The 26,421-nt window shown below is 39.1% G+C and overlaps 2 protein-coding genes across 2 annotated transcripts; both read left to right on the top strand.

Moving 5' to 3' along the window:
• The first annotated feature begins 122 nt into the window (after positions 1-122).
• On the top strand, positions 123-8,350 carry fam161a (FAM161 centrosomal protein A). Its single transcript, XM_082537014.1, has 7 exons — positions 123-723; positions 2,367-2,635; positions 3,067-4,296; positions 4,535-4,702; positions 4,903-5,002; positions 7,148-7,287; positions 7,382-8,350. The coding sequence occupies exons 1-7, from the start codon at positions 568-570 to the stop codon at positions 7,662-7,664; spliced, it is 2,346 nt and encodes a 781-aa protein (XP_082393140.1). The 5' UTR covers positions 123-567; the 3' UTR covers positions 7,665-8,350.
• Positions 8,351-8,624: 274 nt separating this feature from the next.
• On the top strand, positions 8,625-26,001 carry xpo1a (exportin 1 a). The gene is made up of 25 exons (XM_082537578.1): positions 8,625-9,253; positions 9,796-9,928; positions 10,083-10,184; positions 12,291-12,363; positions 12,481-12,542; positions 13,475-13,519; positions 13,614-13,795; positions 14,391-14,439; positions 14,532-14,651; positions 15,310-15,438; positions 16,716-16,874; positions 19,175-19,357; positions 19,625-19,763; positions 20,127-20,308; positions 20,441-20,597; positions 20,758-20,921; positions 21,117-21,251; positions 21,363-21,546; positions 21,853-21,959; positions 22,771-22,965; positions 23,071-23,239; positions 23,785-23,919; positions 24,091-24,250; positions 24,748-24,844; positions 25,148-26,001. The coding sequence occupies exons 2-25, from the start codon at positions 9,803-9,805 to the stop codon at positions 25,292-25,294; spliced, it is 3,201 nt and encodes a 1,066-aa protein (XP_082393704.1). The 5' UTR covers positions 8,625-9,253; positions 9,796-9,802; the 3' UTR covers positions 25,295-26,001.
• The last annotated feature ends 420 nt before the right edge of the window (positions 26,002-26,421 follow it).

Here is a 26,421-nt window from a genome sequence, read left to right as displayed (position 1 = left end):
TGAAGATTACAGTTAAGAATAACAATAACTGCTAAATTTCACCACTGAATCAAATAAAAGGAATTATTTTTAAATATCCATCACGCAAAGCAGACAAGAACATAAGTCTCAAAAATAATCATGTATTGTTCTAGCTAATTTGTATAAGTAATCTGCATCACAGATGCAAAGTACTTAAGATTTAACCATATCTTTAGACTTAAAATTTATTTTGGGGTACTGCAATTTTGTGAGTAAGGGTACTTCTGGAGGATTAATTTTTCCACATCCATAACTTATGTCATAGTATTAATCAATACATTAAGGCAATTGCAACATTATTTTTTTTGTTCAACTATTCGTTTCACAAATTCTGGTGCTTTTAATTTGTATGGAGCCCAAGGCTTTTCATTTCCTGCCACTCTCCGTCACTTCCCTCCCAACCAAGCTTCTCTGTTGCTAAGGACTTCACTTGCTACCTGCATGTGGATAGAGAGCGAGCTTGTTATCTCGACTGAGTACTCTTACTACAAGTGATTTTGTGACGCAACTTAAAATAAATAAATAAAAAGCAACATTTACAAAAACATGGCAAATGCTCACCGGAAAAACGTTTTGGTTACTTCATGTTTGAAAACGCCGGTAGACCCGCACACCAAAGCGCCGTTAGCTTCGTATGAACGCGAGAGAGTCCTGCCGTGCATGGTTACAGGTCACGTCGACAACCGGGATTACGAGAAAGAGGTAATTTTTACTGAGTTTTAATTGTTGTGTACAGATTATCAATTACAACACCTGCCTTTTGTTTAAAAATCCCCTAATAATCAGCCTGCCAGCCCCCTTTTACTGACATGAACCGTAGCTTTCTGGTTAATTTACAGATAGTTAATTTAGATGTTTCCTTTTCCTCAATGGTGGAGGAAAATCCACACAGAAAGTGCATTACTTACATGCTGGAGAAAAAATTGCAGACTAAGTCACTGTAAATACTTTAATCCTGCAAAAAAAGTAATTTATTGTTCCGACAATTGTTAAAATTTATTTTTAATAATAATAATAATTTAGTAATAGTAATTTAACATAGATAGACCCCCGGTCATTCTATACAGACCTTTACATTTATTGTTACTGGGATCTTTGACATATTACAATTTGAGACATTGTATTTTAAATATTAAGTTTAAACTGTCTGTCTGAACAGAGTAGAATCGGCTATTTGTATTTAAAGTTTTTTTTCTCCATTATTATCCAGACTTTACTTTGTGAAGTAAGCCACACACTGTTTCTGATCTGGTTCCAACAGGCCGTTGACAGTTTAAGGTCAGCCTGTGTGGTGGAAGGGATTTGATCTGTTTAATTTGTTTAGCATACTATTTGTGGACTTCCATCTCAGCCACATTATCAGATGTCACATTTAGTGTATAATCCTAAAATCACTCATCTTCTGCTGTTCTTCCATCAAGGATCTTGATAATTTAGTAAAAAGTTGTGAAGGCAGACACCTGATGTAAATTGTGTGTCTGCCTGTCGTGCCTCAACATATGGTCAGTGTCGCTGCTGTGACAGCATAATAGGCTTAGTCCTGGAGGAGTGCTCAATGAGTGGTGGTTAAGCCATTATGTTTGAAGATGTAGGAACATGAAATGGATGAACGTGACAGCTTCACAATTCGTATATTTATTCCATGCAACATTTAATATACTGAATCCAAACATATATTGTTCAAAAAGTTATCTAATGATGACCTATTCTGGTCATTTCCACCTCTGTATTTTGCCTCTTGGACTCTTCTAGAATAGCTTTGCATGATTCACACTCAGATATTACCTATTCATCTTATACTGGGACTTGATACAGCCCCTCAGTCCATCCTCTGTCTGAAACAAGCTGTTTTAGCTCCTCTCCCTAATAAGCCAGCAAACCTTCTCATGATTTGCTGCCGTTTGCAAATTGAAGAGATAAACAGCAGCTGGAAGAAGCATCTGAACCCACAGTAAAAGTGTTGGTGAGATAAGGATATCCCCTATCACTGACACACAGAGCCAAAAACAAAACGAGAATGGAAACATCTCATGTGGCTCACAGAGGTTACTTGTACATTACCTGACCTCTTTATTGTTATTATGACTCATTATTAACTTTGATCATATTTAACATAAGCATCCAACACTGGAACAGCATATCCATCCATCTTCCTCCACCTATGCAAGGTTGCAGGGAGGCTGGAGCCTATCCATGTTGCCATAGGGCGAGAGGCGTGGTACACCCTGGACAGGTCACCAGTCTGTCGCAGGGCAGTGTATAAGTGCAGTGTATTTTGGTCACTTATTATATTTAGATATAAAATGGCTGCTGATTGCAGTATGAGATTGTTGTGACTATTTCAGATGGAGTATGAGGACTCAGGCTCTGATTACTGTGATGAGGACTACGCTGGGACAGGAGGCCCTTTCATGATAAACAATTATAGAGCAGCAGGAGATCGCCTCGACCTCAGTCAAATCTTCTTCTCCAATGAGGAGTACTACAGCAAGCTGGAGGAACTGAAGAAGGCCCACCTGCACACCATGGCAGAGCTGGAGAGCATGTATCGCCAAAAGCTGCAGCTCAAGTCCATGGAGCCATTAGATATGACAGTGATGGATGGAAGGCAGAGGTGGGTGGATTTTGTTCAATATTATGTAAGGAACTAAACACTTGTTCATTGTCTTTCTGTATGTAAAGAATTTTTGGAACAACACTAAACAGACAAAAACCCCATAAAACATATAGTGAAGCTATGCAAATGTGAACCTGTGACCATAGTCCTTTTCTGATTAGAGAAAAGCACACAACTTTTGTATCCAACAATAAACCTGTGATATTGACACTTTTGACAATTTTAAGAATTTTATGAGGCTTTTCTATAGTTGGAATTTATTTGTTTAGATTCTGGGCTGCTGACTGGACAAAATAAGCTTTGAGAAATTGTGAATGACATTTTTCACAGCATTTTCTTAAACAAAACTAATAAATTGAATAATTGGTATTATTATTGATGACTTTTGTTCAAGTTTGTTTTTGCTTCTTCTATTTTTTTTTTTTTAGACTGCCGTGGGTTCATGCTACTGCTACAGCTTCACACTGTCATTTGAGGAAGTCTCACTCTGCTGTTGAACTCAGATGGGTCTCTGGGCATTCAGACTCCTCAGATGAAGATCAAACTGCCAGCAACAATGTTGAAAAAGGCATACTGTTTTCCCCCAAAGAGCACATCAAGAATATGTGGAAGGACTTTAAGCTGTCCCCCTATCATGCCCACCTGTCCTCTGCTTCGCTGCGCAGTCTAACAAGTGACCAAAATAAACCACAAAAGAGAACAGGGCACAAGAAACAGAGGAATAAAGATAGAGAGCGGGAGCACCGGAAAGATAGAGTAACTGTCCCAAAACCTTTCCAGATGACACTACGTGAGGCTGAGCAGCGAAAGCGAGGCATAAAGACACGCTCAGAGATTGAACTGGAAAACATAGAGCTGCGACGGCAACTGGAAGAACTGACAGAGTGTCAGAGGAAGTTCCGTGCCAGCCCCGTACCTGCACACATTCACCTGCCACTTTATGATGAGCTACAAGAGCGCAACGAGGAACGACGGCGAGCCATGCGAGAGCGAGAAGAGCAGCATCTCCGGACCATACAGAAGCCATTCAGCTTCCTGGAGCGGGAGCGGCTGAAGAAGGAGCAGAGACAACTACGTCACCTGCAACCATCTGATCAGGAGAAAGTGAAACCCTTCAAGGCCAAGCCTGTGCCAAAGTCTGTCTACATAGCAGCATCAGGGGAGCAGATGAAAGAGGAGCAGCTGTATCGGTCTATCAAGATACAGATGAGGGCTGAGGAGATGCTTCACAATGCTTCCATGCCTCCGAGCATGCTCAAACGACGGCTCAGTGAACGGAAGAATCGCAAAGATGTCAAAGCTGGAGTCGGGGGGGATGATGGCTTTTCACACAGGCCGCAGATAAACAAAGAGGTACCAGATTTCAATGCCAGTTATAGGCGCTTCCAGAAGCATCTGGAGAAACGAAAAGAGATAAAGCCTGCGACTGCGTGTGAACCATTTGAGCTGAGGACATCACAGATTTCCTCACACCGGGAACGGATCCTGACTGATATCGAGAAGGAGCAGAGTAGCCCTCGAACACTGCGCTGGCCATACATCAGCCCTGGGCCAACCTGGACGCCAAACTCAAGCCTCTGTTCATCCCTCTCAGGTAGCCTGGAGGTCCTCCCTGCCAAAGTCACAGATGCCACAAAAAAGCGCCATGAGGCCGTGAGGTACCACCTTAGGGCACCAAAAACTTCCATCATTTTAGTAGAGACAGTGAATTGTCCCATTTAGACAAAGTCCTCACCAGCTGTCTTCCGTGATTAAAAAGAAGGCCTCCTCCCAGCTTCCCCTGCAACCCTTATAACCAAATACACTTATATAGCTTGTTTTTGCACCCATAAGCTTAATTACCTGCACTACCTGTAAACATTCCTACATCCATGACCAAATTTTCTACCTGAATAGGAAGGTGCTGCAGCAGAGGAAGAAGGCTGAGGAGGAGGAGGAGCGGTGGAGGGAAAGGCAGATGCAAAGGGAGAAGAGGCTGCAGGGGCTAGTTCTGAAACGTGCCCAGGCCAATGACCCCCACCTAGCTCTTTCACAGACCCATCCAAACAAGCTCAAAGAGTTCAGGTATGCTGAAAACAGCGCTACTTTCACTCTAAGCTTTGCTGAGCAGGTTTTTGCAAGAAACGCTTGGTTGCAAGTTCCTATGGCCATGCAGTACATTCAAGTTGAGTTTTATATTTGTCTTAAAGTAAGGAAATGCACTTTTTTTCTTTTTCCATGTTCTTTAATGAGAAAGATGATCCACTGCACTCTTATGTTTATAGGAAACAGGATCTTCAGCGCAGGAAGGAATACAAGCAGGAGATCAAAGAAATGCAGGAGAGAGTGAAGGGAAGGCCACTGTTGTTGGAGCAAGTTGCACAGGTGATTGTGTAACCACTACATAGCCACATCATATCACATCATCACCTGCATGACAAACCTGCTGTCTTTCATCTTTTACTACACCATTTGGGTTTTATCATGACGATATATATGTGCCTCTAAAGATTTAAAAATGTGAGGGAAATTAGAACGAAATAGCTTTAAATTTGATGAAAGAACAATTACAAAGAAGCCAAGCAGTAAATATTCATGTGTAAAATGTTAGCAGAAATCTTTTCTTGCTGGAAAGCACACAATGCATCCATTAAATGCATTTCAACTTTTTGGTGAAATATAACTATTGTTTTTCCAGCTAACTTCACAAAAGAATTTCCCTTTGAATAAATGAAGTCTTTATCTTATCTTATCTTATCTTATCTTATCTTATCTTATCTTATCTTATCTTATCTTATCTTATCTTATCTTATCTTATCTTATCTTATCACACTCTTGTACAATCCGTGTGTCCTCTCGCTCTCTATCTCTCTCTCCCTCCCTCTATTCTCCTCACTCCTTCATTCTACTGATAATTACACAAACATTGTATCCAACAACAAAATAATATCACACTATGACAATCACTATGATACTTTCTCTCTCTCTCCCCCTCTCTTTGCTGGTTTTGGTACCCTATGTCAAATCAGTGAATTACGTCCACGATTTATGAGTTAGGAAGTAATAAAAGAAGTAATAAAAATTAATGGCAGTCATCATTTTTATGACTATAATAAAATTATAATATTTCATAACTCGGTAATAATCAATAATCATATGAACAAAAAATGTATGATCATGAAAATATGGTGATGGAATAGGATGATGAATAAGCTGTTTAACCTCCTAGGACCTGCGTCCACATATATGGACATCACATTTTGGGTTATTTAGACCAAAATACTCAATTTTGCTCTACAAGGGCCTGATATCCACTTACGAGGACATTATACTGCTACTGTTCTATCGAAATTTTAAACAAATATCCTCATATGTGGTTCTCATTTTTCTTAGAAACAAAAATCAGGTAAAAAAAAAAATCTGGTCATTCTTTGTTTTTACATTCATTGGGTCCCAATCAGCCCAAATATCAAAGAGAAATCAAAAATGCATGCCGTGGAAGAGTTCGGGTCTTAGGAGGTTAGGATAGAAATTCAACCTGTGGAATAATTTATATTTTTGTGCTGCTATCATTTTAAACCAAAAGGTTTACTTTTTTGACCAAAAATGCCACATTGGACCCTTATTTGGGGACCAAATGAATGCAAAGTCTTCTTTACTGGAGGTTAAAAATGGCTCTTTGGCATTTTATTAAAAAAAATCTGAAAGAGCAATGTTGTAAGTGGGAATACGCCTGAATGTGGTGAGGGGACCAGCAAGACTGAGTTGTGGAGCAGCTGGTAAGGACTTGTGTATTTCTGCAAAGTCTGCAAAGCTGTCTTGGTTGATTTCAAAAACTCTGCGTACTTAACTCGTCAGAAGGCCATAAATTCAGATCAAAACTGTCCCACAGTCTCTTAGTGGCTGAAGCGAGAGCCTGCCTCTCTGAAATGACTTTATTGATGGGTCTGGGAGAAGTTCAAGATCATGGCTAGGGGTTACAGTCAGGGGGCTATTTCCGGTAGGTGAAAGTCAGGCAGGCGAGAACTTCTGGTCACTCAAAGTCGCTGGGGTTGAATGAGGGTGAAACAGCTGTTTCACAGCAATCAGGTTAAACCCGGCCTGGTTTAACACATTTTAACACACACACATACACAAGTACCCAAAAACAGGGTCCTGCCAAGGTGGCATTTCTTGTCAAAAAAGTAAACTTTTTGTTTAAAATGACAGCAGCACAAAAATATGAATTATTCCACAGTTTGAATTTCTATCTCAAACAACCTGTTCATCATCCTATTCCATCACCATATTTTCATGATCATATATTTTTTGTTCATATGACTATTGCTTATTACCGAGTTATATCATAAATATCATAATTTATCATGATTTTATGATATTTATAAAAATTGTGACTGCCATTAACTTATATTACTTTCTTTACTACTTCTTAAGTAATTAAATGGAATATGTTCTTTAAGTAGAACATATTCCTTCTTTACAGTACATCTTTAATTATTCTAATAGTTTGAATTTGTCCTGCTGTAACAGAGGAATGCCAAACAGGCTGCAGATAAACACTACACCAACACCCTGCATGGATGTGACGTGACAGAGGAGTTTATCAGCAGTAAAGCAGGCAAATTAGGATCTTCACCCAAATTGTCTCCATCCAGCGAGAGCAAGCAGAGGTAAATCTGTGACGCTTACAAACTTACTAAACTCAGTATTCTATCTGTTAATAAGTAGTCGGTACACTACTCATTATGTTCTTTTAATAATTAGTGACCTTGAGGAAGCAGACCTGGGTTATGAACCAGTTCACTATAGGAAAGTCTTCCTGGATGATGATGTGGATGATCCAGCCGAGAAGGAGGGAGGAAGAGCAGACGAGGAAAGCGACGAGGTCTCGTCTAATTACCAAGACAGTCACCACACAGAGAAGGATTGTCTTGGGGATGATTGCCATTATTCTGATGAAAGTTACCAATACTCAGACGATCACGAGAATTACTCAGAAGACAGTGAACATGCTGCTGACACTAAGGAGCAGGAGGCAGAGGACTGATATTTTAAATGTCATCATGTGTTCTTTCTCTGAGAGAGAAATCTGACCAAATTGTGAAAGGTTAATGTTTCTTTATTATAGGACTTTCAAGCTTGAGCTGTCTTGTTTCATCCCTTGAAACTCACTATTTTTTCTAGTTTTCTATCATTTTTGTGTCATGGCTGTGACAGATGTGAATGATTGCATTATGTGATTTCATTACCATACATTTAAGATAACGACTTTATTTTACTTACTAGAAAGCATAACAGTAACACAAATTTCATGCTTGAGGAAGTAACTTCAGACACAGCCACAAGCCATTGTCACAACACACACTTTGACTTGCCCTGTTAGGAGAACCTTGTGTTTCACTGGTCTTTTCTAGCACTCCATGATCAGAATGTGTCCTGAATTAGTACTAATAGTTCATATTTTTTGTTGTGATGTACTGCTTTAGTTCTTAACATTTTCCCACTTTTTAAGCAGTGTCTAAATTCAACTAAATCAAACTATCACTGAAAATAAACTTAATAAAGAAACAGCAAAATGTAACTTGAATGTTTGGAGTATATTCTCAGATAGTTATATTATTTAATTGTTAAATGTGCATGTTTTCTTTTAGCACGTCAAAATGTGTTATATATAAATACTTAATCGATAGCTGTCCTTTTTTGTATTGGCTTAGAATAAAAGATTTCTAGTTATGTGAAATATTTCATTGACTGGCATTCCTGGACACATGGCCTCGGTTATATCATGACGACTCGTGTAGAAAAAAAGCCACTCATTTAAGAACTAAAAATGGTGTAATTTGGTTAAGCATTTAAGTAATTCAGTATTTGTTGCTTTGGGCCTTAGGCAGAGGTCAGAGTGGAAGATAAACAGGGGGAGGGAGATGAGCCAGATTGACAGCTTCAAACAGCCCATGATAAAGCGTGACGAAATCAATGGCTGAACCAATTAGATGCTCAGTAGGCGGGTGCTTAGTCCAAATTTTACGCGGCGCTCGGCGGGTCGAAACACCGAGAATGAATATCCCGGTCTCAACCGGTTTTAACCGGTCCGTGGTTGGAAGCGTGAGCTTAGAGGAAGAGCACACTTGCACGCACTTAAACATCTTTGCTTCCCAACAGTGTGTGCGAACAGAACCAGAAATAAAACGAGATTATTTTTACTTTGTGACCCGGAATACGACTCCAAGTCTGACTACGTGAAACTCTGGTGTTAGCTTAGCTTGATGTTACATTAGCCAGCGGACCTAAATCATTGACTTTTCCATTAGCACGCTAAGTTGCTATTAGCCTGGTCGGATGTAACTGGTAGCCTACCAATTATGTTTCAGAGTGGCTAAAGACAAGAAACGTCGGATATTCTTTAATATATCGCTAAAAAAAATCGATGAATATCCAGCTTGACAGCATTTTTAAATTACGACTGTTGGTGTAATCGAGGAAAGCTACTATTAGCTTTTGGCTAACGACTTTTAAGGGCAGCGTAACGTAAACGTGTGCCATGAGATAAAGCTGCGAATTAGTTTGTATCGTATTTAGCGGTTTCACATTATTAAAACCATCAGTAGTTTTCGACGAGCGGACACCAACTATCAGGTAAGTCGCGTCTGATCACCATTAACTTATTAAGACTAACGTCAGGGTGTATCGGTTTTGAAACTAACCACCATTGGTAATGATGACCGGTTATAGAACTCAGACGTCTTACAAGTTATTGTACTTGGTAAACTGGTACCTTTAATTGCGCCCAATAGTGGCAAACGGATCTGAGTGGACGTGTGTTGAATGCTGTATTTGCGGGTTGGCGGCGCTGTTTCGTGTTTCGCCAGTTTATGGTTTGTTTCAGTGACTGTCATAACTTTACCACGAGGGGCTGGCCAAACCGGAATAACCTGTTTCTGACTTATTTATTTCTCCAGAATATCGGTTGTCGATTCCATTTTTTTTACGTTCCACTTATCTAGTATGTGTTAGTATTTACAGTGTAAATTTTCAACACTAAAAGGCTTAGTTTTTAGCACTTGTACTGCAAATTTTAATCACAGATGCGGTTCTTTTGTGTTTGGTAGTTCTTTTGTTACTTTTCCCCCAAAGAAAAGTTGGGGTTAAGGTTTCTGTTGCTTCGTTTCCCCTGTCAGAATCTCTATGCCAGCAGAAATGACAATGTTGGCAGATCACCCAGCCAGACAGCTGCTGGACTTCAGCCAGAAATTGGACATAAATCTGTTGGACAATGTTGTCAACTCCATGTATCATGACATTGGATCCCAGGTGTGTTTTATGTGTTTCACCTTCAGTCAAAGCAGTGCTACTTTCAAGTCCCTAATGGGTTTGGGAGCTTGTCTTGTAGCAAATACATGTATGTTAAATTGAAGTATACTTTAAGTTGCTCTAAACCCACTGCTACTATGTTGCTCTTTTCTAGCAACGAGTAGCCCAGGAAGTGCTCACAAACTTGAAGGACCACCCTGATGCTTGGACGAGAGTCGACACCATCCTGGAGTTCTCTCAGAACATGAAAACTAAGGTGTGAGCATAACAAGCATGTATTAAGGAATGCTAGGGCCTTAGACGAGCTACATTATTACACTGTTGAAGACCAGTGTATTAATGTGAGCTGAAGCTTATTGCTTTATCCACATAAGGCTTAGGCTTTCAGGGAGGTGAGGTGTGAGAAATCATTATGATTGACCTAGTGTTTACTGGATATCTTGTACAGTCAATGGGTCATGCGTCACTATCTTTAAATAAGTAGTTTTTGACAGCCTTACATGCTGTGCCTTTTTTTACTAGATCACGGATTTAAAGACTCTTGTGATGCTATCTTCAGTTGTCAGTGCTGTCAGAATGTTTGTTTTGGGCTTCTTTTGGCATTGCTACTGTCTCCATTTGTGTATATAATGGCTCTGAGACTGTGCTTAGTATGCACACTTATTTGTCTTTGGTCTAAGGTACACACAGCTGCTGTTGCAAGAGAGTTAAATGCTTAACTCGTAGGGCTTGAGAGGTGCAAGTGTTGAAGGTTAATGTGTCCATTTATAACAGTTCAATTATTATAACAATGCCAATTCCACACTTGTATATATTTTGTGTAAGAACAGTGACTAAATATGTGGCTGAAGTCTACAATTAGTTTTTTACCTGTCAACACTGACCAAAGGTCATGTATGATTATTGCTTTAAAAGAAAAAAGAGAGAGACACACTTTCCAACTATTTGAATATTGCACACTCAGAAAAAGGCAAAGTAGTACAGTGAGAGACATATTCTGGTATATGTATTTAAACAGAAAGTTACATAAATGCACATTACAAAATAACCGAATAAAATGATTAGTTATAAGTTATATAGAATAAGCATTCAATGTGCTGAACAGCAATGATCTTTTTGAACAAATAACAGGACATAATCAAACCATCAGGGACCAGTGCTGCCTGAAGCTTTTCTCAATAGCCAAATCAGTCAGCAAATTTAAGGTTCCACTGTTTTGCAATCAGTTGACCAAAATCAGAAATTTCCCTGAAGAGTGTGGGTGTAAAGTCACTGCTGCAGAATTAGCTTGTGAATTCTCTGCAGTCATTACCACATGGTGCTTTTCAAAAAAATAAAGGTAAAACCAAGTTTGAGCTAACTTTGTGTATTTTAAAAACAAACTACTACATCTAAACTAACTGGGGATTAAAGCTTAAGTGGGAAGTCTGTCATGAGCACAAATATCTCTTAAACTTTACAGTGTAACCTGAAATGCATCTCCCTAAAGATGTAACTACAAGTTGCAGCCCACAGCTATTGTGAAAGGCCTGTTCAGTACCTTTGATTCATCATGTGAATTCCTTTGAACTTCTTCACTGCAGTTTTTGAGTTTATCAATGAGAGAGCAGTCATCATCTCAATATATGGATTAATAATCAAAGCATCAATAAGGACTTTAAAATGATGAGGGGGGAAATCCCAGCTTTTTGTTTTTATCTACTAGCACCATATATAAAACAGCAGGATATAACCATATGATAATTAACACATATTATACCATGCACAATTGGCCACTTATGTAGGTTATGTTGTAGGATGCACCGAAAAAGTCTAAATTAGGCCTTAGCCTGTTACTGATAACTATGTTAATACACCCATATAAATATCTTGAAAGATTCATTTAAGCTAAAGGTTTTTCTATTAAGCATATTATGACTTAATAGTGTTTATCTTTGGTAGCTGATATTTATCCACTTACGTTTACTAATTACATTAGGTCACTTCTCACTCGCACCAGTAGCTGTGTATCTAAACTCTGCCGCAGCCAGAGCTGCACCTTCGCAGCCATTGCTGGGTTCTCCTTCCACAGTCAAATAATTTGCACAATTAAATGTCTAATTACTTTGTGAATTCCATTACATAATTGAATTTAGAATATTCGTTGACAGCCCCAGTAATATCAATGTCTAAAGACCATGGGTCATCAATTTTGGGCTGCACAAAGCTGTCCACATGGGGTCACCGTGGAGACATGACAGTGCAAAGACTCTCCTGAGGTTAGCTCTTGTTTTTGCTTGTAAATCGTGATGAAAGGATTGAGTCTTTTTCAGAGCTCTAACTCATCTTTTCTTTTTTTTTTCTTTTTTCCCCTCCCAAATAGTATTATGCTCTTCAGATTCTGGAGACAGTCATCAAAACACGCTGGAAGATTCTTCCAAGAAATCAGTGTGAAGGTAAAAATCACCCTAATGACATTAATCAGGATATCTGTGTGTTTTCTTCCTCAGATATGTTATTTGTCTGAAAGGTGTAATCAGTTTTCTCTGAACAACACATGTCTGTGTTTTCAGGAATCAAGAAGTATGTTGTTGGACTGATTATCAAGACTTCTTCTGATCCTGCGAACATGGAGGTAAGGTGTCCTGTGTGATATGGTGCACTTAAACATACTCGTGTCATTGTAATAGGGTTGTCCCGATATTAGAATTTCAAACTGTTCTGATGTTCAGGAGAATACTTGACACAATTTTTGATACCACAGGGAAGTTTGACCACATTGTGCAACAACAGAAGTAATGGCAAAGACATCATTTCTTGAAAAACTTGATGTATTAATTTTACAAATGATTTAGATTTCATTATAGACTGAAGTTAAAATATATTTTAAAACATATCAATAGATAAAGGGTACAACTGCAGAATACCTAACATATCAAGATATATTTTTTTAATCATTGAAGACAAAGAGGATTATAGAAAAACTACAAATAATAATGTATTTATGCTAATATAAAAACGATAAAAAACCAAGAGTGTTCACTGTGAAGCAGATTGAACCAATCACTCACTGATTGGTTGCACTTCAAAACTGAAGTTATGGCTGGCAACAACAAAATAAGAAATGCATAATTAACACATGGATAAATTATTCCAAAAGCAGAAAAGTATATCATCTTGTACACATCTGCCTTCTCTTCACCGGATCTGCAACCTCTTGCTCATCCAGTGTTCACTCTGTCCTGCCTCACTCTGCAGCTCTTCACTTCACCTCCAAAATTTGCTCAGAGTAGTTTGTCACATTCTCTCCACTGTTCAGCTACTGTTCCCCTGCTGCTCTGCACAGCCAGCAACCCATCTAGTTTCCCATGTGTCCGTAATCCAGTCTGTTACTGCTCAATATTCTATCCATGACCCAGTCAGCCCTGCACCATTTATTAATCTTTTTTCTAACCATAGTCTGCTAGCTGTTATGTGACTGATTAAAAATGGCTAATGTGGCTATTGGGTAGTTGCTAATAGTTAACAGCTAACATAACATGTAACCTTTTTTATGTTTATTTGCAGAAAGAGGGGGTATACATTTCAAAACTCAACATGATCCTTGTACAGGTAAATAGGCATTTAATGTTTGATATAGTGTACATTATTATTGTTTGACATAAAGCAATGATGCTGATGATGAGCTCTATTTCTGGACTTTTAGATCCTGAAGCAGGAATGGCCCAAACACTGGCCCACTTTTATAAGTGATATTGTGGGTGCAAGTCGGACCAGTGAGAGCCTCTGTCAGAACAACATGATCATCCTCAAACTGCTCAGTGAAGAGGTGTTTGACTTCTCCAGTGGCCAGATGACCCAGGTGAAGGCCAAGCATCTCAAAGACAGGTAACTGATCTGATATACTGTATAACTTATGTCGAGCAAATAGTGGACGTCAGGTCTTACATTTGAGTACTGAATACTGAAAGAAGGAGAAATATTGGTTCATTGTTGATTTTGAGTCTTTTATTTTCAGTCCAATCAGGCACAGTTAGAGATATCATATTTTTTTTGATGTTGTGCATTCTCGCGTTTCCATTGCATATTTCGATCAGTCATACTGCATTCCAAAACCTGCAGGTTATATTGTAATTTGTATGCATTTGTATACTGATGATTCCCCCAAAAAAGCTGTGTAGATGTAAGATTGCACCTTTTGTTAACAAAATGTAGCAATTATCCCAGAAGAAGGCTGGGAAGATTGTGAACTCTGACATCCTGAGTGAGACTCCACTTTAATTGGTTTTAGCAGCAGTATGTAAAATTTACTACCATTTGTTAATCTGGTCAACGCAAAGCCAGATTGTTGGTCATTTGGCTCATTGGGTGCCACGGTAGACTCCGCTAGACTTGGGGGAAAAGGGTGAGAGCTTTAAAAAAAAAACACAAAAAAAAAATCCAGATGATGAGTACTTACACTCCGCTCTCTTTTCCCTGTCAGCATGTGCAATGAGTTCTCCCAAATATTCCAGCTGTGCCAGTTTGTAATGGTAAGACAAACAATTTTTTTTCGCAGTTGTTTTCAAAACATTTTGTGCAAGTCTCAATACCTCAATTTGATGTGTATAATTCTTCTCCATAGGAAAATTCCCAAAATGCCCCACTGGTCCACGCTACCCTGGAGACTTTACTCCGCTTTTTGAATTGGATTCCTTTAGGTTACATCTTTGAGACGAAACTCATCAGCACGTTGGTCTACAAGGTAAACCAGATGATACTCTTTCATTAAATAAAACTTGAAATAATTAACTCTAATACAGCGTGATACAGTATGTCTGTGAGTCTGGTTATACTGAAAAACACTGACATGGCATGGTAAGGCCAGTTAAATTAATGTTGTCACGCAAAGTGTCTAAGAACAAATGCTCAGATTTGCACATGGAATCAATTACAAGTAGAAACTTCGAAAAGGTTTTAACCTTAAATTTTGACAACTTTATCAGTTCAAAGGGATCCCACCGTCTGAGCTATGGTGGTTCATCCTAAAGATGCATAACAATATTGTGGAAATATCGCCATTAATCCAGAACTCGTTGTGTCATTGGTTTGGTCAGGAATCAGTCATTTATTACATGCATATAAAGCAGTTGGTGCTAGATAATGATCATAAAATCGTCAAATTGATCTGAACTGGTTACAGCTGCAGGGCTCACAAAACTCGCTAGCCCGACGTCCCGGGGCTAGCGATTTTTGTGAGCCCTGAGCTGACTAAATGTGAGTCTGTCACTATCATAGTTGTTGAGTCAAGGCTGTTAACCAGCTAACTTGTATGCATGTAAGAAATGCATTCCTTCATCACAAATTATAGGAGCAAGAAAAATAGACATGTCAGCACTGACCTGCTGTGTTTTCTTTTTCAGTTCTTGAACGTACCCATGTTTCGCAATGTGACTCTGAAATGTCTGACTGAGATCGCTGGTGTGAGCGTGAACCAGTATGAGGAGCAGTTTGTCAACCTCTTTACCCTCACCATGTCCCAGCTCAAACAGGTATGCACTCAGACCCAATTAGTATTGAGTGCCTCTTGCATTAATTGCACTCAGTGTTACAACGTGCTTACAAATACCGTTTGAGTTATTACACACAAATCTCCAACCTTCCACCTCCACAAAAGCTCAACAGGCAGCACAGGCTGTCAGTCTCTCAGTAAAAGAAAGACCCAAAATAAATGTAGATTAAGTAAGAAATTTTCCTTAGTCCATTCAGAAATGGGCATAAATGTTTTTCAGTGTGTGTATGTGTGAATTCAACAGTTTTGCTGAGTTGCTCTGTTTACAACAGCAGATAAGTTTCAAAAACTGCCCAAATACACAAAGCATGAGAGGAAGCAGTGGATAGTTTAGTACTTTCTGTTCACAAACTAAAATACAGAGTTTTTAGTCACCTTAAAACCAACTACTTTCACTGTGCTGTGTATTGTGAATGTGCTTGTACAGAGTGCCTTAGGCTAAAGTGAAGAGTTTAATCCTTTCTGAGACCATTGCATGAGCTCAGGCTTTTCTGAATGAATCATGTAATAATCACAGCTGTGTTTCACACACAAGAATATTATGTCGTCTGTAACATTGAGCAGACTGACATATGGTGCTATAGCAAGTCAGGTCATAGGCTTTATTTGTACTGTAGAACTGTTTCGTTGTAGCCCATTTTATGTTGTACATCAGTGTCTATCAATAGGTAAACTGTACTTTATCAAACATTTAAACTCTTACTTGATAAGTCATCGTTTATTCTCTCCAGAGTCTCTGTACTAAGTACTTTTCTATGTACTTTAGTACTTCAGGCTCCACTCTGACTATCTAAGAACAAAATGATGCTAGTGCATGAGATGGAGAAGTTTTCTGCGTAGCTGTGGCCTGACAAATTATCTGAACAGAAGATTATAAAATGTAATGAATATAAGATCAGGGTTTCTTTAGTTACCAGAAAATTTTACATTTCTAAAGTTATAAGTAAACCTGGTCCTTACTTTACATGATATTCATTAAAACATTCCTTAAATGAAACTATACTAAACGTTATCACCCAGTATTCCTTAACAGGCAGTGTTTCTGGTATAACTTTGTGGTTTATATTCTAGTTTTAGATTAAAGTTGAATCTTGAGTGGTCTCATAGTTGAGTATAAGATAAAACTTGATTACAGCAAATGCAATGTCCACAAACAAAACCCCAAATGGATTCAATGAAAGCTTTGAAGATAAATTAATAATTATAAGGCTTTGCAGTAATCTCTCTCTCTTTTTTTTTTTTTTGCTGTTTGGCCAGATGCTGCCTTTAAACACAAACATCAGAGTGGCGTACGCCAATGGGAAGGATGACGAACAAAACTTTATTCAGAATCTGAGCTTGTTCCTCTGCACTTTCCTCAAAGAACATGGCCAGCTCATTGAGAAAAGGCCCAACCTACGCGAGACACTCATGGAGGTAGGCGGACAACACAGCAACACAAACGAGAACATTTTCACTGTTTTTCTTTTTGTTTGTTTGTTTGTTTGTTTCTTTTTTCATGTGGACCCTGAACTCTCATGTTGTGGCTTACAGTCATTTTGTCTATATTAGCATCCCTTTCTGTATCAGGTGACTGCCAGATTTTCTTTTTCTCCTCATGCATTTTGTCCTTATTACTAGGGATGGGTATCGTTTAGGTTTTATCCGATACCGGTGCCAAACCGGTACTTTTGAAACGGTGCCGGTGCTTAAAGAATGGAGAACACAAAATTGGTCCAAAAACCTCTCATGTTCAGCTGTTTTTTTTTTTTTGTAAAAAGATAACAATGTTAGCCTTTTCTGCAGCTATGGGGCATATATGGTATCACTCTTGGCTGGAAGCAGTGCTTAAACAATGGAAAAAACACAAACTTTGTCCAAAAACCTCTCATGTTTAGCTGTTTTCCACTTTTTCTTTGGTCATTTTAGCCTTTTTGGCCAGGGTGAAGGGAGTATCTGCCATCAAACAAGAAGACAGCCGCATGTAACTACAACGCTGTTTGCTAGTTCACCTTACATGCATTAATGTAATAACGTGGTTAGCCTACTCAACGTAAATTATACACGTGCAACATTAAGCTACTCACGCAGAGAAGAACGGCTGCTGCTGCATCATCATCCGTCATCATTTCTGCTACACTGGCAGGGCTAGGGGCCAGGACTCTCCTCTTCGTGTTTTTGGGGATGTTGCTAACTCTGGGTCCGATAACAGGCACCACACCCGCAGTAGATGTGCTCGGTGTGAGGTCTCGCAGCAAGCTGTCAAATACGCCGCATTTTTCGGCTTTAAAAAAAAAAAAACATTATGCGTCGCCAGGTGTTTCATCGGATTCGAGGTGTTACTTCCTTTGACAGTATCACAGTATCAGCTTAAAGCATTTGTTGCTGCTGAGTTTGCATATTTTGCTGTGAAGTACAGCCAGACTTTTGACCGCTTCGCTTTGGGCATTTTAATCTGTAGCTCTGCTCTAAAAGAACGTACGTACCTGGGCCCGCCTACTATCCTCGGAAACGTAAACTGATTGGCTAGAATCTAAAGTGCATCACAGCTCAGGAAAATAAAGCACCGAAATGTGCACTGCTTTTTGGTCTGGTTACTACCGTTTATGTCAGAACCGGTGCCGATACCGGTACCCATCCCTACTTATTACACTTTTGCAATGGTATACATTTTGAAGCAATTACACTGGGATGGTCGACCTTTCTCTTTTCCACTTAAATAAGTATAGATAGTTAATTGTTCTGGGAACTGTGAAGAATGAGAGTAGCACAGGAAATATCAGTAATCTGTACTGCAATTTAACCATAAAAAGGCTCATTAATTTTGATTATGTAAACATAACTTATCTGTTTGTTTTATGAAATATAAAACGCTAAGGACAAGTGGACCAGGAAATCAGGAAGTTGCTTAAAAAGTAAAAGGGAGATTATTTAAATTACAAACTGTACCATTATATTATCTTCATACTATATTTATAGGACAGCCAATGAAGACTACTTGATTATGCTTGAAACCAACAAATTCAGGGCATACTATGTCCCACATTTGGTTAAAGAAAGTGAGGAATATCCTGAGATCTTTTGACTTTAAAAAGCTCACTATAAAGAAGTGTATTGCATCTGATCGTGTTATAAAAGTTTTCTGTCTTGCAAATGTCAGTACTAAAGCACTGAGTACATCCATACTGAACGAATAACTGACCTGAGAAGACCTAGTTGTCCTATATCTGTTCTGAAGCACAAAGATTTTAAGGATAGGAAACATCTTCATAAATGCACCTGAGATTATGTTGATTCCAAGAAATGGAATCCTTATCACTTACTTTTACACACAAGAAATCAACATTTATAAAACCACTGTAAAGTGTTTTGTTTCAGTCAGACTTTTTCCAGTGAGTCCATGAAGATGCCAGAATCTTTTCTTTGACAGCTGATTTTCTTCTTTCAGCTTCTTTTGAGCTTCTCATCTGTGAGAGCTGTGATTCTTGACTGGCTGGTTCTTTATTTTCGTCTGATGTTGGAGAACCCATTGTTATGTAATTGTGGATGACCACCACATTTTACCTACAACAGGATAATTTAACTAGTCTGTGACTGACCAGAAGAGTCATGACATAATAACCCCCACGTTAAAAAAAGAATAGAAGTTTGAATAATGACATACATCCCTTTGTTTCATCAGTTGACTTGAAACATTTAAAGTTGTCCAGCCTCACCACACTTTGTCCTGTCTGCAGGCGCTGCACTACATGCTGCTGGTGTCAGAAGTGGAGGAGACGGAGATCTTTAAGATCTGTTTGGAATACTGGAACCACCTGGCAGCTGAACTCTACAGAGAGAGTCCCTTCTCCACTTCCAGCACTCCACTGCTCTCTGATGTCCCACCACGCAGACACCTTTACCTACCTGTGCTCTCCCAGGTTGGGCTGCTATTACGCACGCACACACAGAGATTGTATCCTCAAAATGTCAGTGGATTAAGAGGTCACACTCTTGTCCCAAATGCAACTTATGATTATATTGAACAGCATTACAATCATATTGTTATGATTATTTATTGGTCATGTTTTTTTTTTAAATGGCATAAAATGCTTGCAAACATCTAAAACAAAATAATTGCATTTTTTACACTGTTCTTACAAAACTGATGTGTCTAACTGACTCTCTATATCCCTGTCTTCTTTCAGGTGCGTCTACTGATGGTGAGCCGTATGGCCAAACCAGAGGAAGTGCTCGTGGTGGAGAACGATCAGGGCGAAGTGGTCAGGGAGTTTATGAAGGACACAGATGCAATCAACCTTTACAAGAACATGAGAGAGACTCTTGGTAAGTTGTTAACGGTCTTTGTGACTAACTATAAAATATTATATTTATAATATTACTTATTTATATTTATAAAATATTTTAATTGTGCAGTTTTCAGGGGTTTTTCTCACTGTCAAGTTACGTCCTGTATGTACCAGGCTGTTATTCAACATTTAAGACCTTTCAGTTGTAATTTTATGCTTCAGTAATGTATGCTGCTCCTGTGGGGTCTCAAAGAGGATTAATTTTTTTTCCTTTAAATTTATGAAAACCAAAAATGGGTTTATTAAAAGATCTGGCATCTTGTTATTAAAATGGTGTGGTCAGCAGCACTTACTGGTTATATTGGCACTTTGTATTAAGTAACTCTCTCTTTGTGCACAGTGTATCTGACTCATCTGGACTATGCTGATACTGAACGCATCATGACAGAGAAGCTTCACAACCAGGTGAATGGCACCGAGTGGTCGTGGAGAAACCTGAACATGCTGTGCTGGGCCATTGGTTCCATCAGCGGAGCGATGCATGAGGAGGATGAAAAGAGGTTCCTTGTGACTGTCATCAAGGTGAAACATACATTGTTGTAGCACATGTCATTAACACAGTATGGCATCAGTATGGCTGAAAAATATGTTTAGATTTTGTCAGTCTCTGTAACACCAAACAATATAAATTGATTAGGTGTGTTACAATCGCAGGACCTGCTTGGCTTGTGTGAGCAGAAAAGAGGCAAAGACAACAAGGCCATAATAGCATCAAACATCATGTATATCGTGGGTCAGTATCCTCGCTTCCTGCGAGCCCACTGGAAGTTCCTCAAGACGGTCGTCAACAAGCTGTTTGAGTTTATGCATGGTGAGATATTTTGTGCTGAATTTTTGTGTTTTTCTGATGCTTGGTGTTAGGAGAATGTTGAAACGATGCAAAGCATTGTTACACTAAATCTCATTGGCTGCTGTCAATGAATAAGGCTTATTGTGATTTTGTTCGGCTTATTCTCTTTTTCCTCGCACAGAGACACATGATGGCGTTCAGGACATGGCATGTGATACTTTCATCAAGATAGCCCAAAAGTGCCGCCGTCATTTTGTGCAGGTTCAGGTGGGAGAGGTGATGCCCTTTATAGATGAGATTCTGAACAACATCAACACCATCATTTGTGACCTGCAGCCTCAGCAGGTGAGCCCTGCCCAGTGTCTGGACTTATTCACGTGGTTTTGTTATAGTTCTGCTGTTAAATAGGTTTAAGTGCGTCTGTCAGACTTTCACGGGATGGAAATTGTGTTTTGCAGTAGAACTTTTCGTTTGCTAAGTTCCAAACCTACATGTTGACAAAGGTCTATGTTAGAATTAAGCCCAGTCCCATTCCTGCAGGTTCATACATTTTATGAGGCAGTGGGCTACATGATTGGAGCTCAGACAGACCAGGCTGTTCAAGAGCTTCTGATAGAGAAATACATGCTGCTGCCTAATCAGGTGTGGGACAGCATCATCCAGCAAGCCACTAAGGTGAGAAACCATGTAATGTGCCAGTGCTGTTACATTGTCAATAAGGCAGCCTGCAGCCCACTTCTGTTTTGTTAGTGTGTGCTTAATCTTTAATATGGACTTGTGCTACAGAATGTGGATATCCTGAAGGATGCAGAGACGGTGCGTCAGCTGGGCAGCATCCTCAAGACAAACGTCAGAGCCTGCAAAGCTGTTGGCCATCCCTTTGTTGTCCAGCTAGGACGCATCTACCTGGACATGCTCAACGTCTACAAATGTCTAAGTGAAAACATTTCCTCAGCCGTCCAAAGCAATGGTAAGTTTATGGGCTCTCCCTCAATTTATTAACCAGACTAATGTTTGAGCCTTATCAATAAAGTACTGTTAGACTGCTTACCACATAAAACCTACAGTAGTAAAGAAATGGGAATTCAAGCACACAGCATCACTGTTGTGACAATATAACCAGTAAATCACAGTAATAATTTTGACCAAAAAAATAATGTGCAAAAACTTACTGCCAAGTTTTTTTGATGAAACCCTTGAAAGTTTATTCATCCTCAGTATGTGCTCATTGGAGACGTCAGCCACTTAAACTTGTTGGTTTTTCTCGTTTGTACAGGTGAGATGGTGACTAAGCAGCCTCTGATTAGGAGTATGAGGACCGTAAAGAGAGAGACGCTAAAATTAATCTCTGGCTGGGTCAGTCGCTCCAATGACCCTCAGATGGTGAGCCTGGCCTTGTTTTGTTTCCTCTAGTCTGTTCTCTAATGAAACAGATTCAAATCTGTGTTTATGGAGACTTCTGTTTCGAGCAGTAATTCATATAAAACCCCTCCTGCATTTATTTAGCAATGAAGAAATAAATGCTGCAGGTAACAAACTGAAAATTGTAATAACTGCTTTGCATGTAAGCATGGGTTTCTTTTCCCCTCAGAAACAATGAGAAGCTTAAATTAGATTTTTTCCCTGCTATAACCCTAAGTATGACCAAAGCATGTTCTTTCAAACCTTCACTGTCTCTGGAAAATGGGCACTATTATTATTTTGAAGCTAGAGTGCAAATTAATAATGTTAAAATTGTGTTAATGAAACGCTTAACTAAAATCTGTCATGGTTAAAGTCAAATGTCTGTAAATGTAGTAAATTATTGTAAAAGGAGTTGTCAGTTTTCACCTTCTAATTATATTTTTAAGGCTCCAGTAGTTAATGGTGTGTTATACTAAAGAGTTATTCAAAATCTTTTAATATCTGTCTTAAAGGAACGAGAGAACAGCTCTTTTACTCAGTGTGATTGTTTTTAATGTACTTTTAATTTGATCTGTTATTGTATATTTTACACATGTTTGTATGGGATATTGTATTTGTTTTAAATGTTATATACCTATGTGGTATGTGACTTTTGTTGCCATGATGCCAGGTCTCTCTTGGAAATGAGATTTTTAATCTCAATGAGATTTTTTACCTGGATAAATAAAGGATTAATAAAATATGAGGGTGTGAAACACCCATCATAATTGCTGCCGTTCCTTTGGTTCAGGTGGCAGAGAACTTTGTGCCTCCCCTGCTGGAAGCTGTGCTCATAGACTACCAGAGGAATGTTCCAGCTGCCCGGGAGCCTGAGGTCCTCAGCACCATGGCAACCATTGTGAACAAGTTGGGAGTCCATATCACCGGAGAAATTCCCATGATCTTTGACGCTGTCTTCGAGTGCACTCTGAACATGATAAACAAGGTTTAACTGAGTTGATTTAACTGTATCTGATAGAATAGAATAAAAATTTAAAGTTGAACAGTTTATAACCCTTCTTAACTCCTTGTTTTCCATTTATGCCTGTAGGACTTTGAAGAATTTCCAGAACACAGAACCCATTTCTTCTACCTCCTTCAGGCTGCCACCTCCCAGTGCTTCCCAGCCTTCCTATCTATTGCCCCAGCTCAGTTCAAACTGATCCTGGACTCCATCATCTGGGCTTTTAAGCATACGATGAGAAATGTGGCTGACACAGGTCTGAACTGAAAGCACTAACCCTGTTAGATTGTTCAGACAACACAGAGGGAGATGCTTTTTTTCTGCTTTTGATTCGATGTGATGTTGTTGAGATCGGGTATCCCTAATGTGATCAGCTCTGAGACTGATCATATGAGCCATAAACTGTTCACAAGCTGTTCCTGTTTAGTTTTGTTTTTTTTTTTTTTTGTTTTTTTTTTTGGGGGGGGGGGGGGGTTTAACAAGAGGCAGCCAATAGGTATAAAAATGCTTAAAAGAGAGAGAATCTAAACTTTTTCAACAAATGAAGTGAGACTACGTATAAGATAAGTAAGGATGGGATAAAAATATTGAACAGCTGAAGATATGATGCACAGTTAGTGTTTTTATTCTAGTGCAGTGCTGGAATAGAAATATGGAGCACAACAGTTCAAAATAAAAGTAATATACCACACAATACAATATCAAGTAATATGCAAAATTTGAAACTGACCTTACGTGTATGTAGTGCAGATTCTTCTCAAATCTCTGCTGATCTAAAGGATGTCGCATCCTCTTTTGCAGGCTTGCAGATCCTATATACTCTCCTGCAGAATGTTTCTGCAGAGGAAGCAGCAGCGCAGAGCTTCTACCAGACGTACTTCTGTGACATTCTGCAGCACATCTTTTCTGTGGTCACGGATACATCTCACACTGCAGGTAAAGAGATTATGAATGTATCATCACACAATTATAAAGGCTTCTCAGTTTGACCTTTATATAAATACAATAATGATGCAGCACTCCATTTTCAGTGTAGTCAGGAGCCAGTTTTTTTATAAGACCAGCCAGTAACTAAATAACCAGCGTGTTGTTCTTCCCTTTCTCTAGGATTAACGATGCATGCCACCATCTTGGCGTATATGTTTAACCTGGTGGAAGAGGGGAAAGTTAGTGTTGCTCTGAGTGCTGCAAGCCCAGCCAACAATCAGGGACATGTCCAGGAGTACATCGCCAACCTGCTCAAGACAGCCTTCCCCCACCTCCAAGAGTAAGTCAGCTGAACCTTGCTTTGAACTCTGCTGCCCGTATTATTACTAGGACTCCCTCTACTCACCATCACACCTATCCTGAAGCAGCTTCACTGCTTCCCGGTTCAACTCCGTATTAATTTCAAAATACTCCTCCACACATTTAAGGCTATTCATTCTCTCTCCCCCCACCATAACTCTCTGACATGGTACAGATCCCATCCCGGTGCCTCAGATCCTCCTCTTCTCTTCTTCTTTCTGTTCCTTCATTTCATTGTATTACCGTGGGGGGCAGGACTTTTAGTTGCTTTGTTTTATTATTGTGTTCATTTCCTGTTTTTATGCTTGTCTTATTTGTTCTGTAAAGTGTCCTTGAGTGTTTTGAAAGGCGCTTTTTTTCTTGAATATGAGGCCAAAAAATTAAACTGTTGCAGAATTACAACAGATGTTATTTTTGACCACAGTTTTACAAGTTGTACTTTCCAGACTTGAGGCTCATTGAATGTTTTATCTACAGTGCCCAGGTGAAGGTGTTTGTGACGGGTCTATTCAGCCTCAATCAGGATATCCCAGCCTTTAAGGAGCACCTAAGGGACTTCCTTGTGCAGATCAAGGTGAGAAAATGGCCAAAAAAACTTGTCAGCTAGAAATTGACTTTGCCAACACAAAAGTCAATGAGCAATGATTCTTAGCTTGGATCCAAAGTATGCCAACCTTTGTGCTCAAATTTACATGAGCATAAAGATATTATTCATCAATGAAAACACTGCAGACACCTGCTTCTTAGTAGAAGAATAGAATTTAAGAGTAGAAGAGTTGAATTTAAAAGCACTGGTGTTGAAACTGTGTGGTTTAAGGAGCACAACACACCCAAATGAATCCAAATTTCCAAACCGTCCACTTGTGTGGTCTTGCAGGAGTTTGCTGGTGAGGACACGTCAGACCTCTTCCTGGAGGAGAGAGAGACAGCTCTGCGCCAAGCCCAGGAAGAAAAACACAAGCTCCAGATGTCTGTGCCCGGCATCCTCAACCCCCATGAGTTGCCAGAGGAGATGTGCGACTAAAGTGACCATAGCCCCTACGGACCAACTCTGAAGGGAGAAAGTTCAACAGGGAGCAAAGACATTTCCTGTTGTTTTCCTTCCAAGTGTGGTTGTGTGCAAGTGTGTGTTGAAGAGAATTGGAGAGGGGGACCCGGCACTCGGTTGTATGTCGACCAAATTCTGTCAATATGTAAATGAGAATCGCCCCTTATTACTACCCCCAATTCTGGCACAGATTCCTCCCCACCACCAGCTTCTTTTATATACATTGTTTATGTAACATGCCATCTTTTGTTACCTTCTTGCTGTCAAAGCTTTGTTTGGCCATGCATTCATTTAAACCTGCATGAAGTTGTAAGAAGTAATGGTTATTTTTTAACCTACTACATGCTTATTTCAACTTCCTTCCCACTTGTTAATATGTAATATATATATAATGTTGAAACACTTGCAATGGTTATGTGACAGATTGCTCCAGTTTCACAAGTGCCATGTGCACTGTGCAGAACGAATGTGATGTTCAAGGGGTCCATTTGTACTCCTTTGCTTCCTGTGTTTGTTGTTTTGGTTTTTGAGTGTGGTTGTTTTGTTTCTTTTCTTTTGTTTTGGCTTTCTGATAAATTCAGGGCTTCGGTTCCTCTGCTTTTGGATGAGTGCGTGCATATCATCCTGTTTGTAAAGCTGTCTTAGTACTCTGAAAATATAAAGTTGGCTATTTTTACAAAACATTCTGTATGATTCTCTTCTTTCTGTAAGCCTAACCTTAAGGACCTAAAATAGATAAGCTTCAGGTGCTACTGATAGGTCAGATGAGATGCAGTTTTTAAGTGAATAATCACTACACTTAAAAAGCCACTGTGGTGCCCCAGTCAGTTATTTGCAGCACGCATATATGAAACATTGGAGATGTTGAACTAAATCAACTTGCACATTTATCCAAATATAGCACTTCTTTGATACTACAGAAGGAGTAATAACAAGTTTTGTTATACATTTTTAAAATGGATAAATTATACTTGATTTCTGTGATATACCCTGCGCAAAAAATGACCACTTTTTAATTGAGTATAGCATCAAATTAACTAGATTCATTTTTTTTTTTTTTAAATATTGATCTGGTCAGTTAGGTAGCAGAGGGGGTTAATGAG

Source organism: Aulonocara stuartgranti (genome assembly GCF_965226115.1).
Source record: "Aulonocara stuartgranti genome assembly, chromosome: 6".
Classification (NCBI taxonomy): domain Eukaryota; kingdom Metazoa; phylum Chordata; class Actinopteri; order Cichliformes; family Cichlidae; genus Aulonocara; species Aulonocara stuartgranti.
Note: the sequence above shows the minus strand (reverse complement) of the source record. Positions and strands in the feature narration are given on the sequence as shown.

Coding starts and splice junctions, on each gene's coding strand:
- fam161a (XM_082537014.1), top strand. CDS start 568: ATGGCAAATGCTCACCGGAAAAACGTTTTGGTTACTTCATGTTTGAAA. Junction 724..2,366: donor ACCGGGATTACGAGAAAGAG/GTAATTTTTACT, acceptor TGACTATTTCAG/ATGGAGTATGAGGACTCAGG. Junction 5,003..7,147: donor TGTTGGAGCAAGTTGCACAG/GTGATTGTGTAA, acceptor CTGCTGTAACAG/AGGAATGCCAAACAGGCTGC.
- xpo1a (XM_082537578.1), top strand. CDS start 9,803: ATGCCAGCAGAAATGACAATGTTGGCAGATCACCCAGCCAGACAGCTG. Junction 13,520..13,613: donor TCAACATGATCCTTGTACAG/GTAAATAGGCAT, acceptor CTGGACTTTTAG/ATCCTGAAGCAGGAATGGCC. Junction 21,960..22,770: donor GCTCCAATGACCCTCAGATG/GTGAGCCTGGCC, acceptor CCTTTGGTTCAG/GTGGCAGAGAACTTTGTGCC.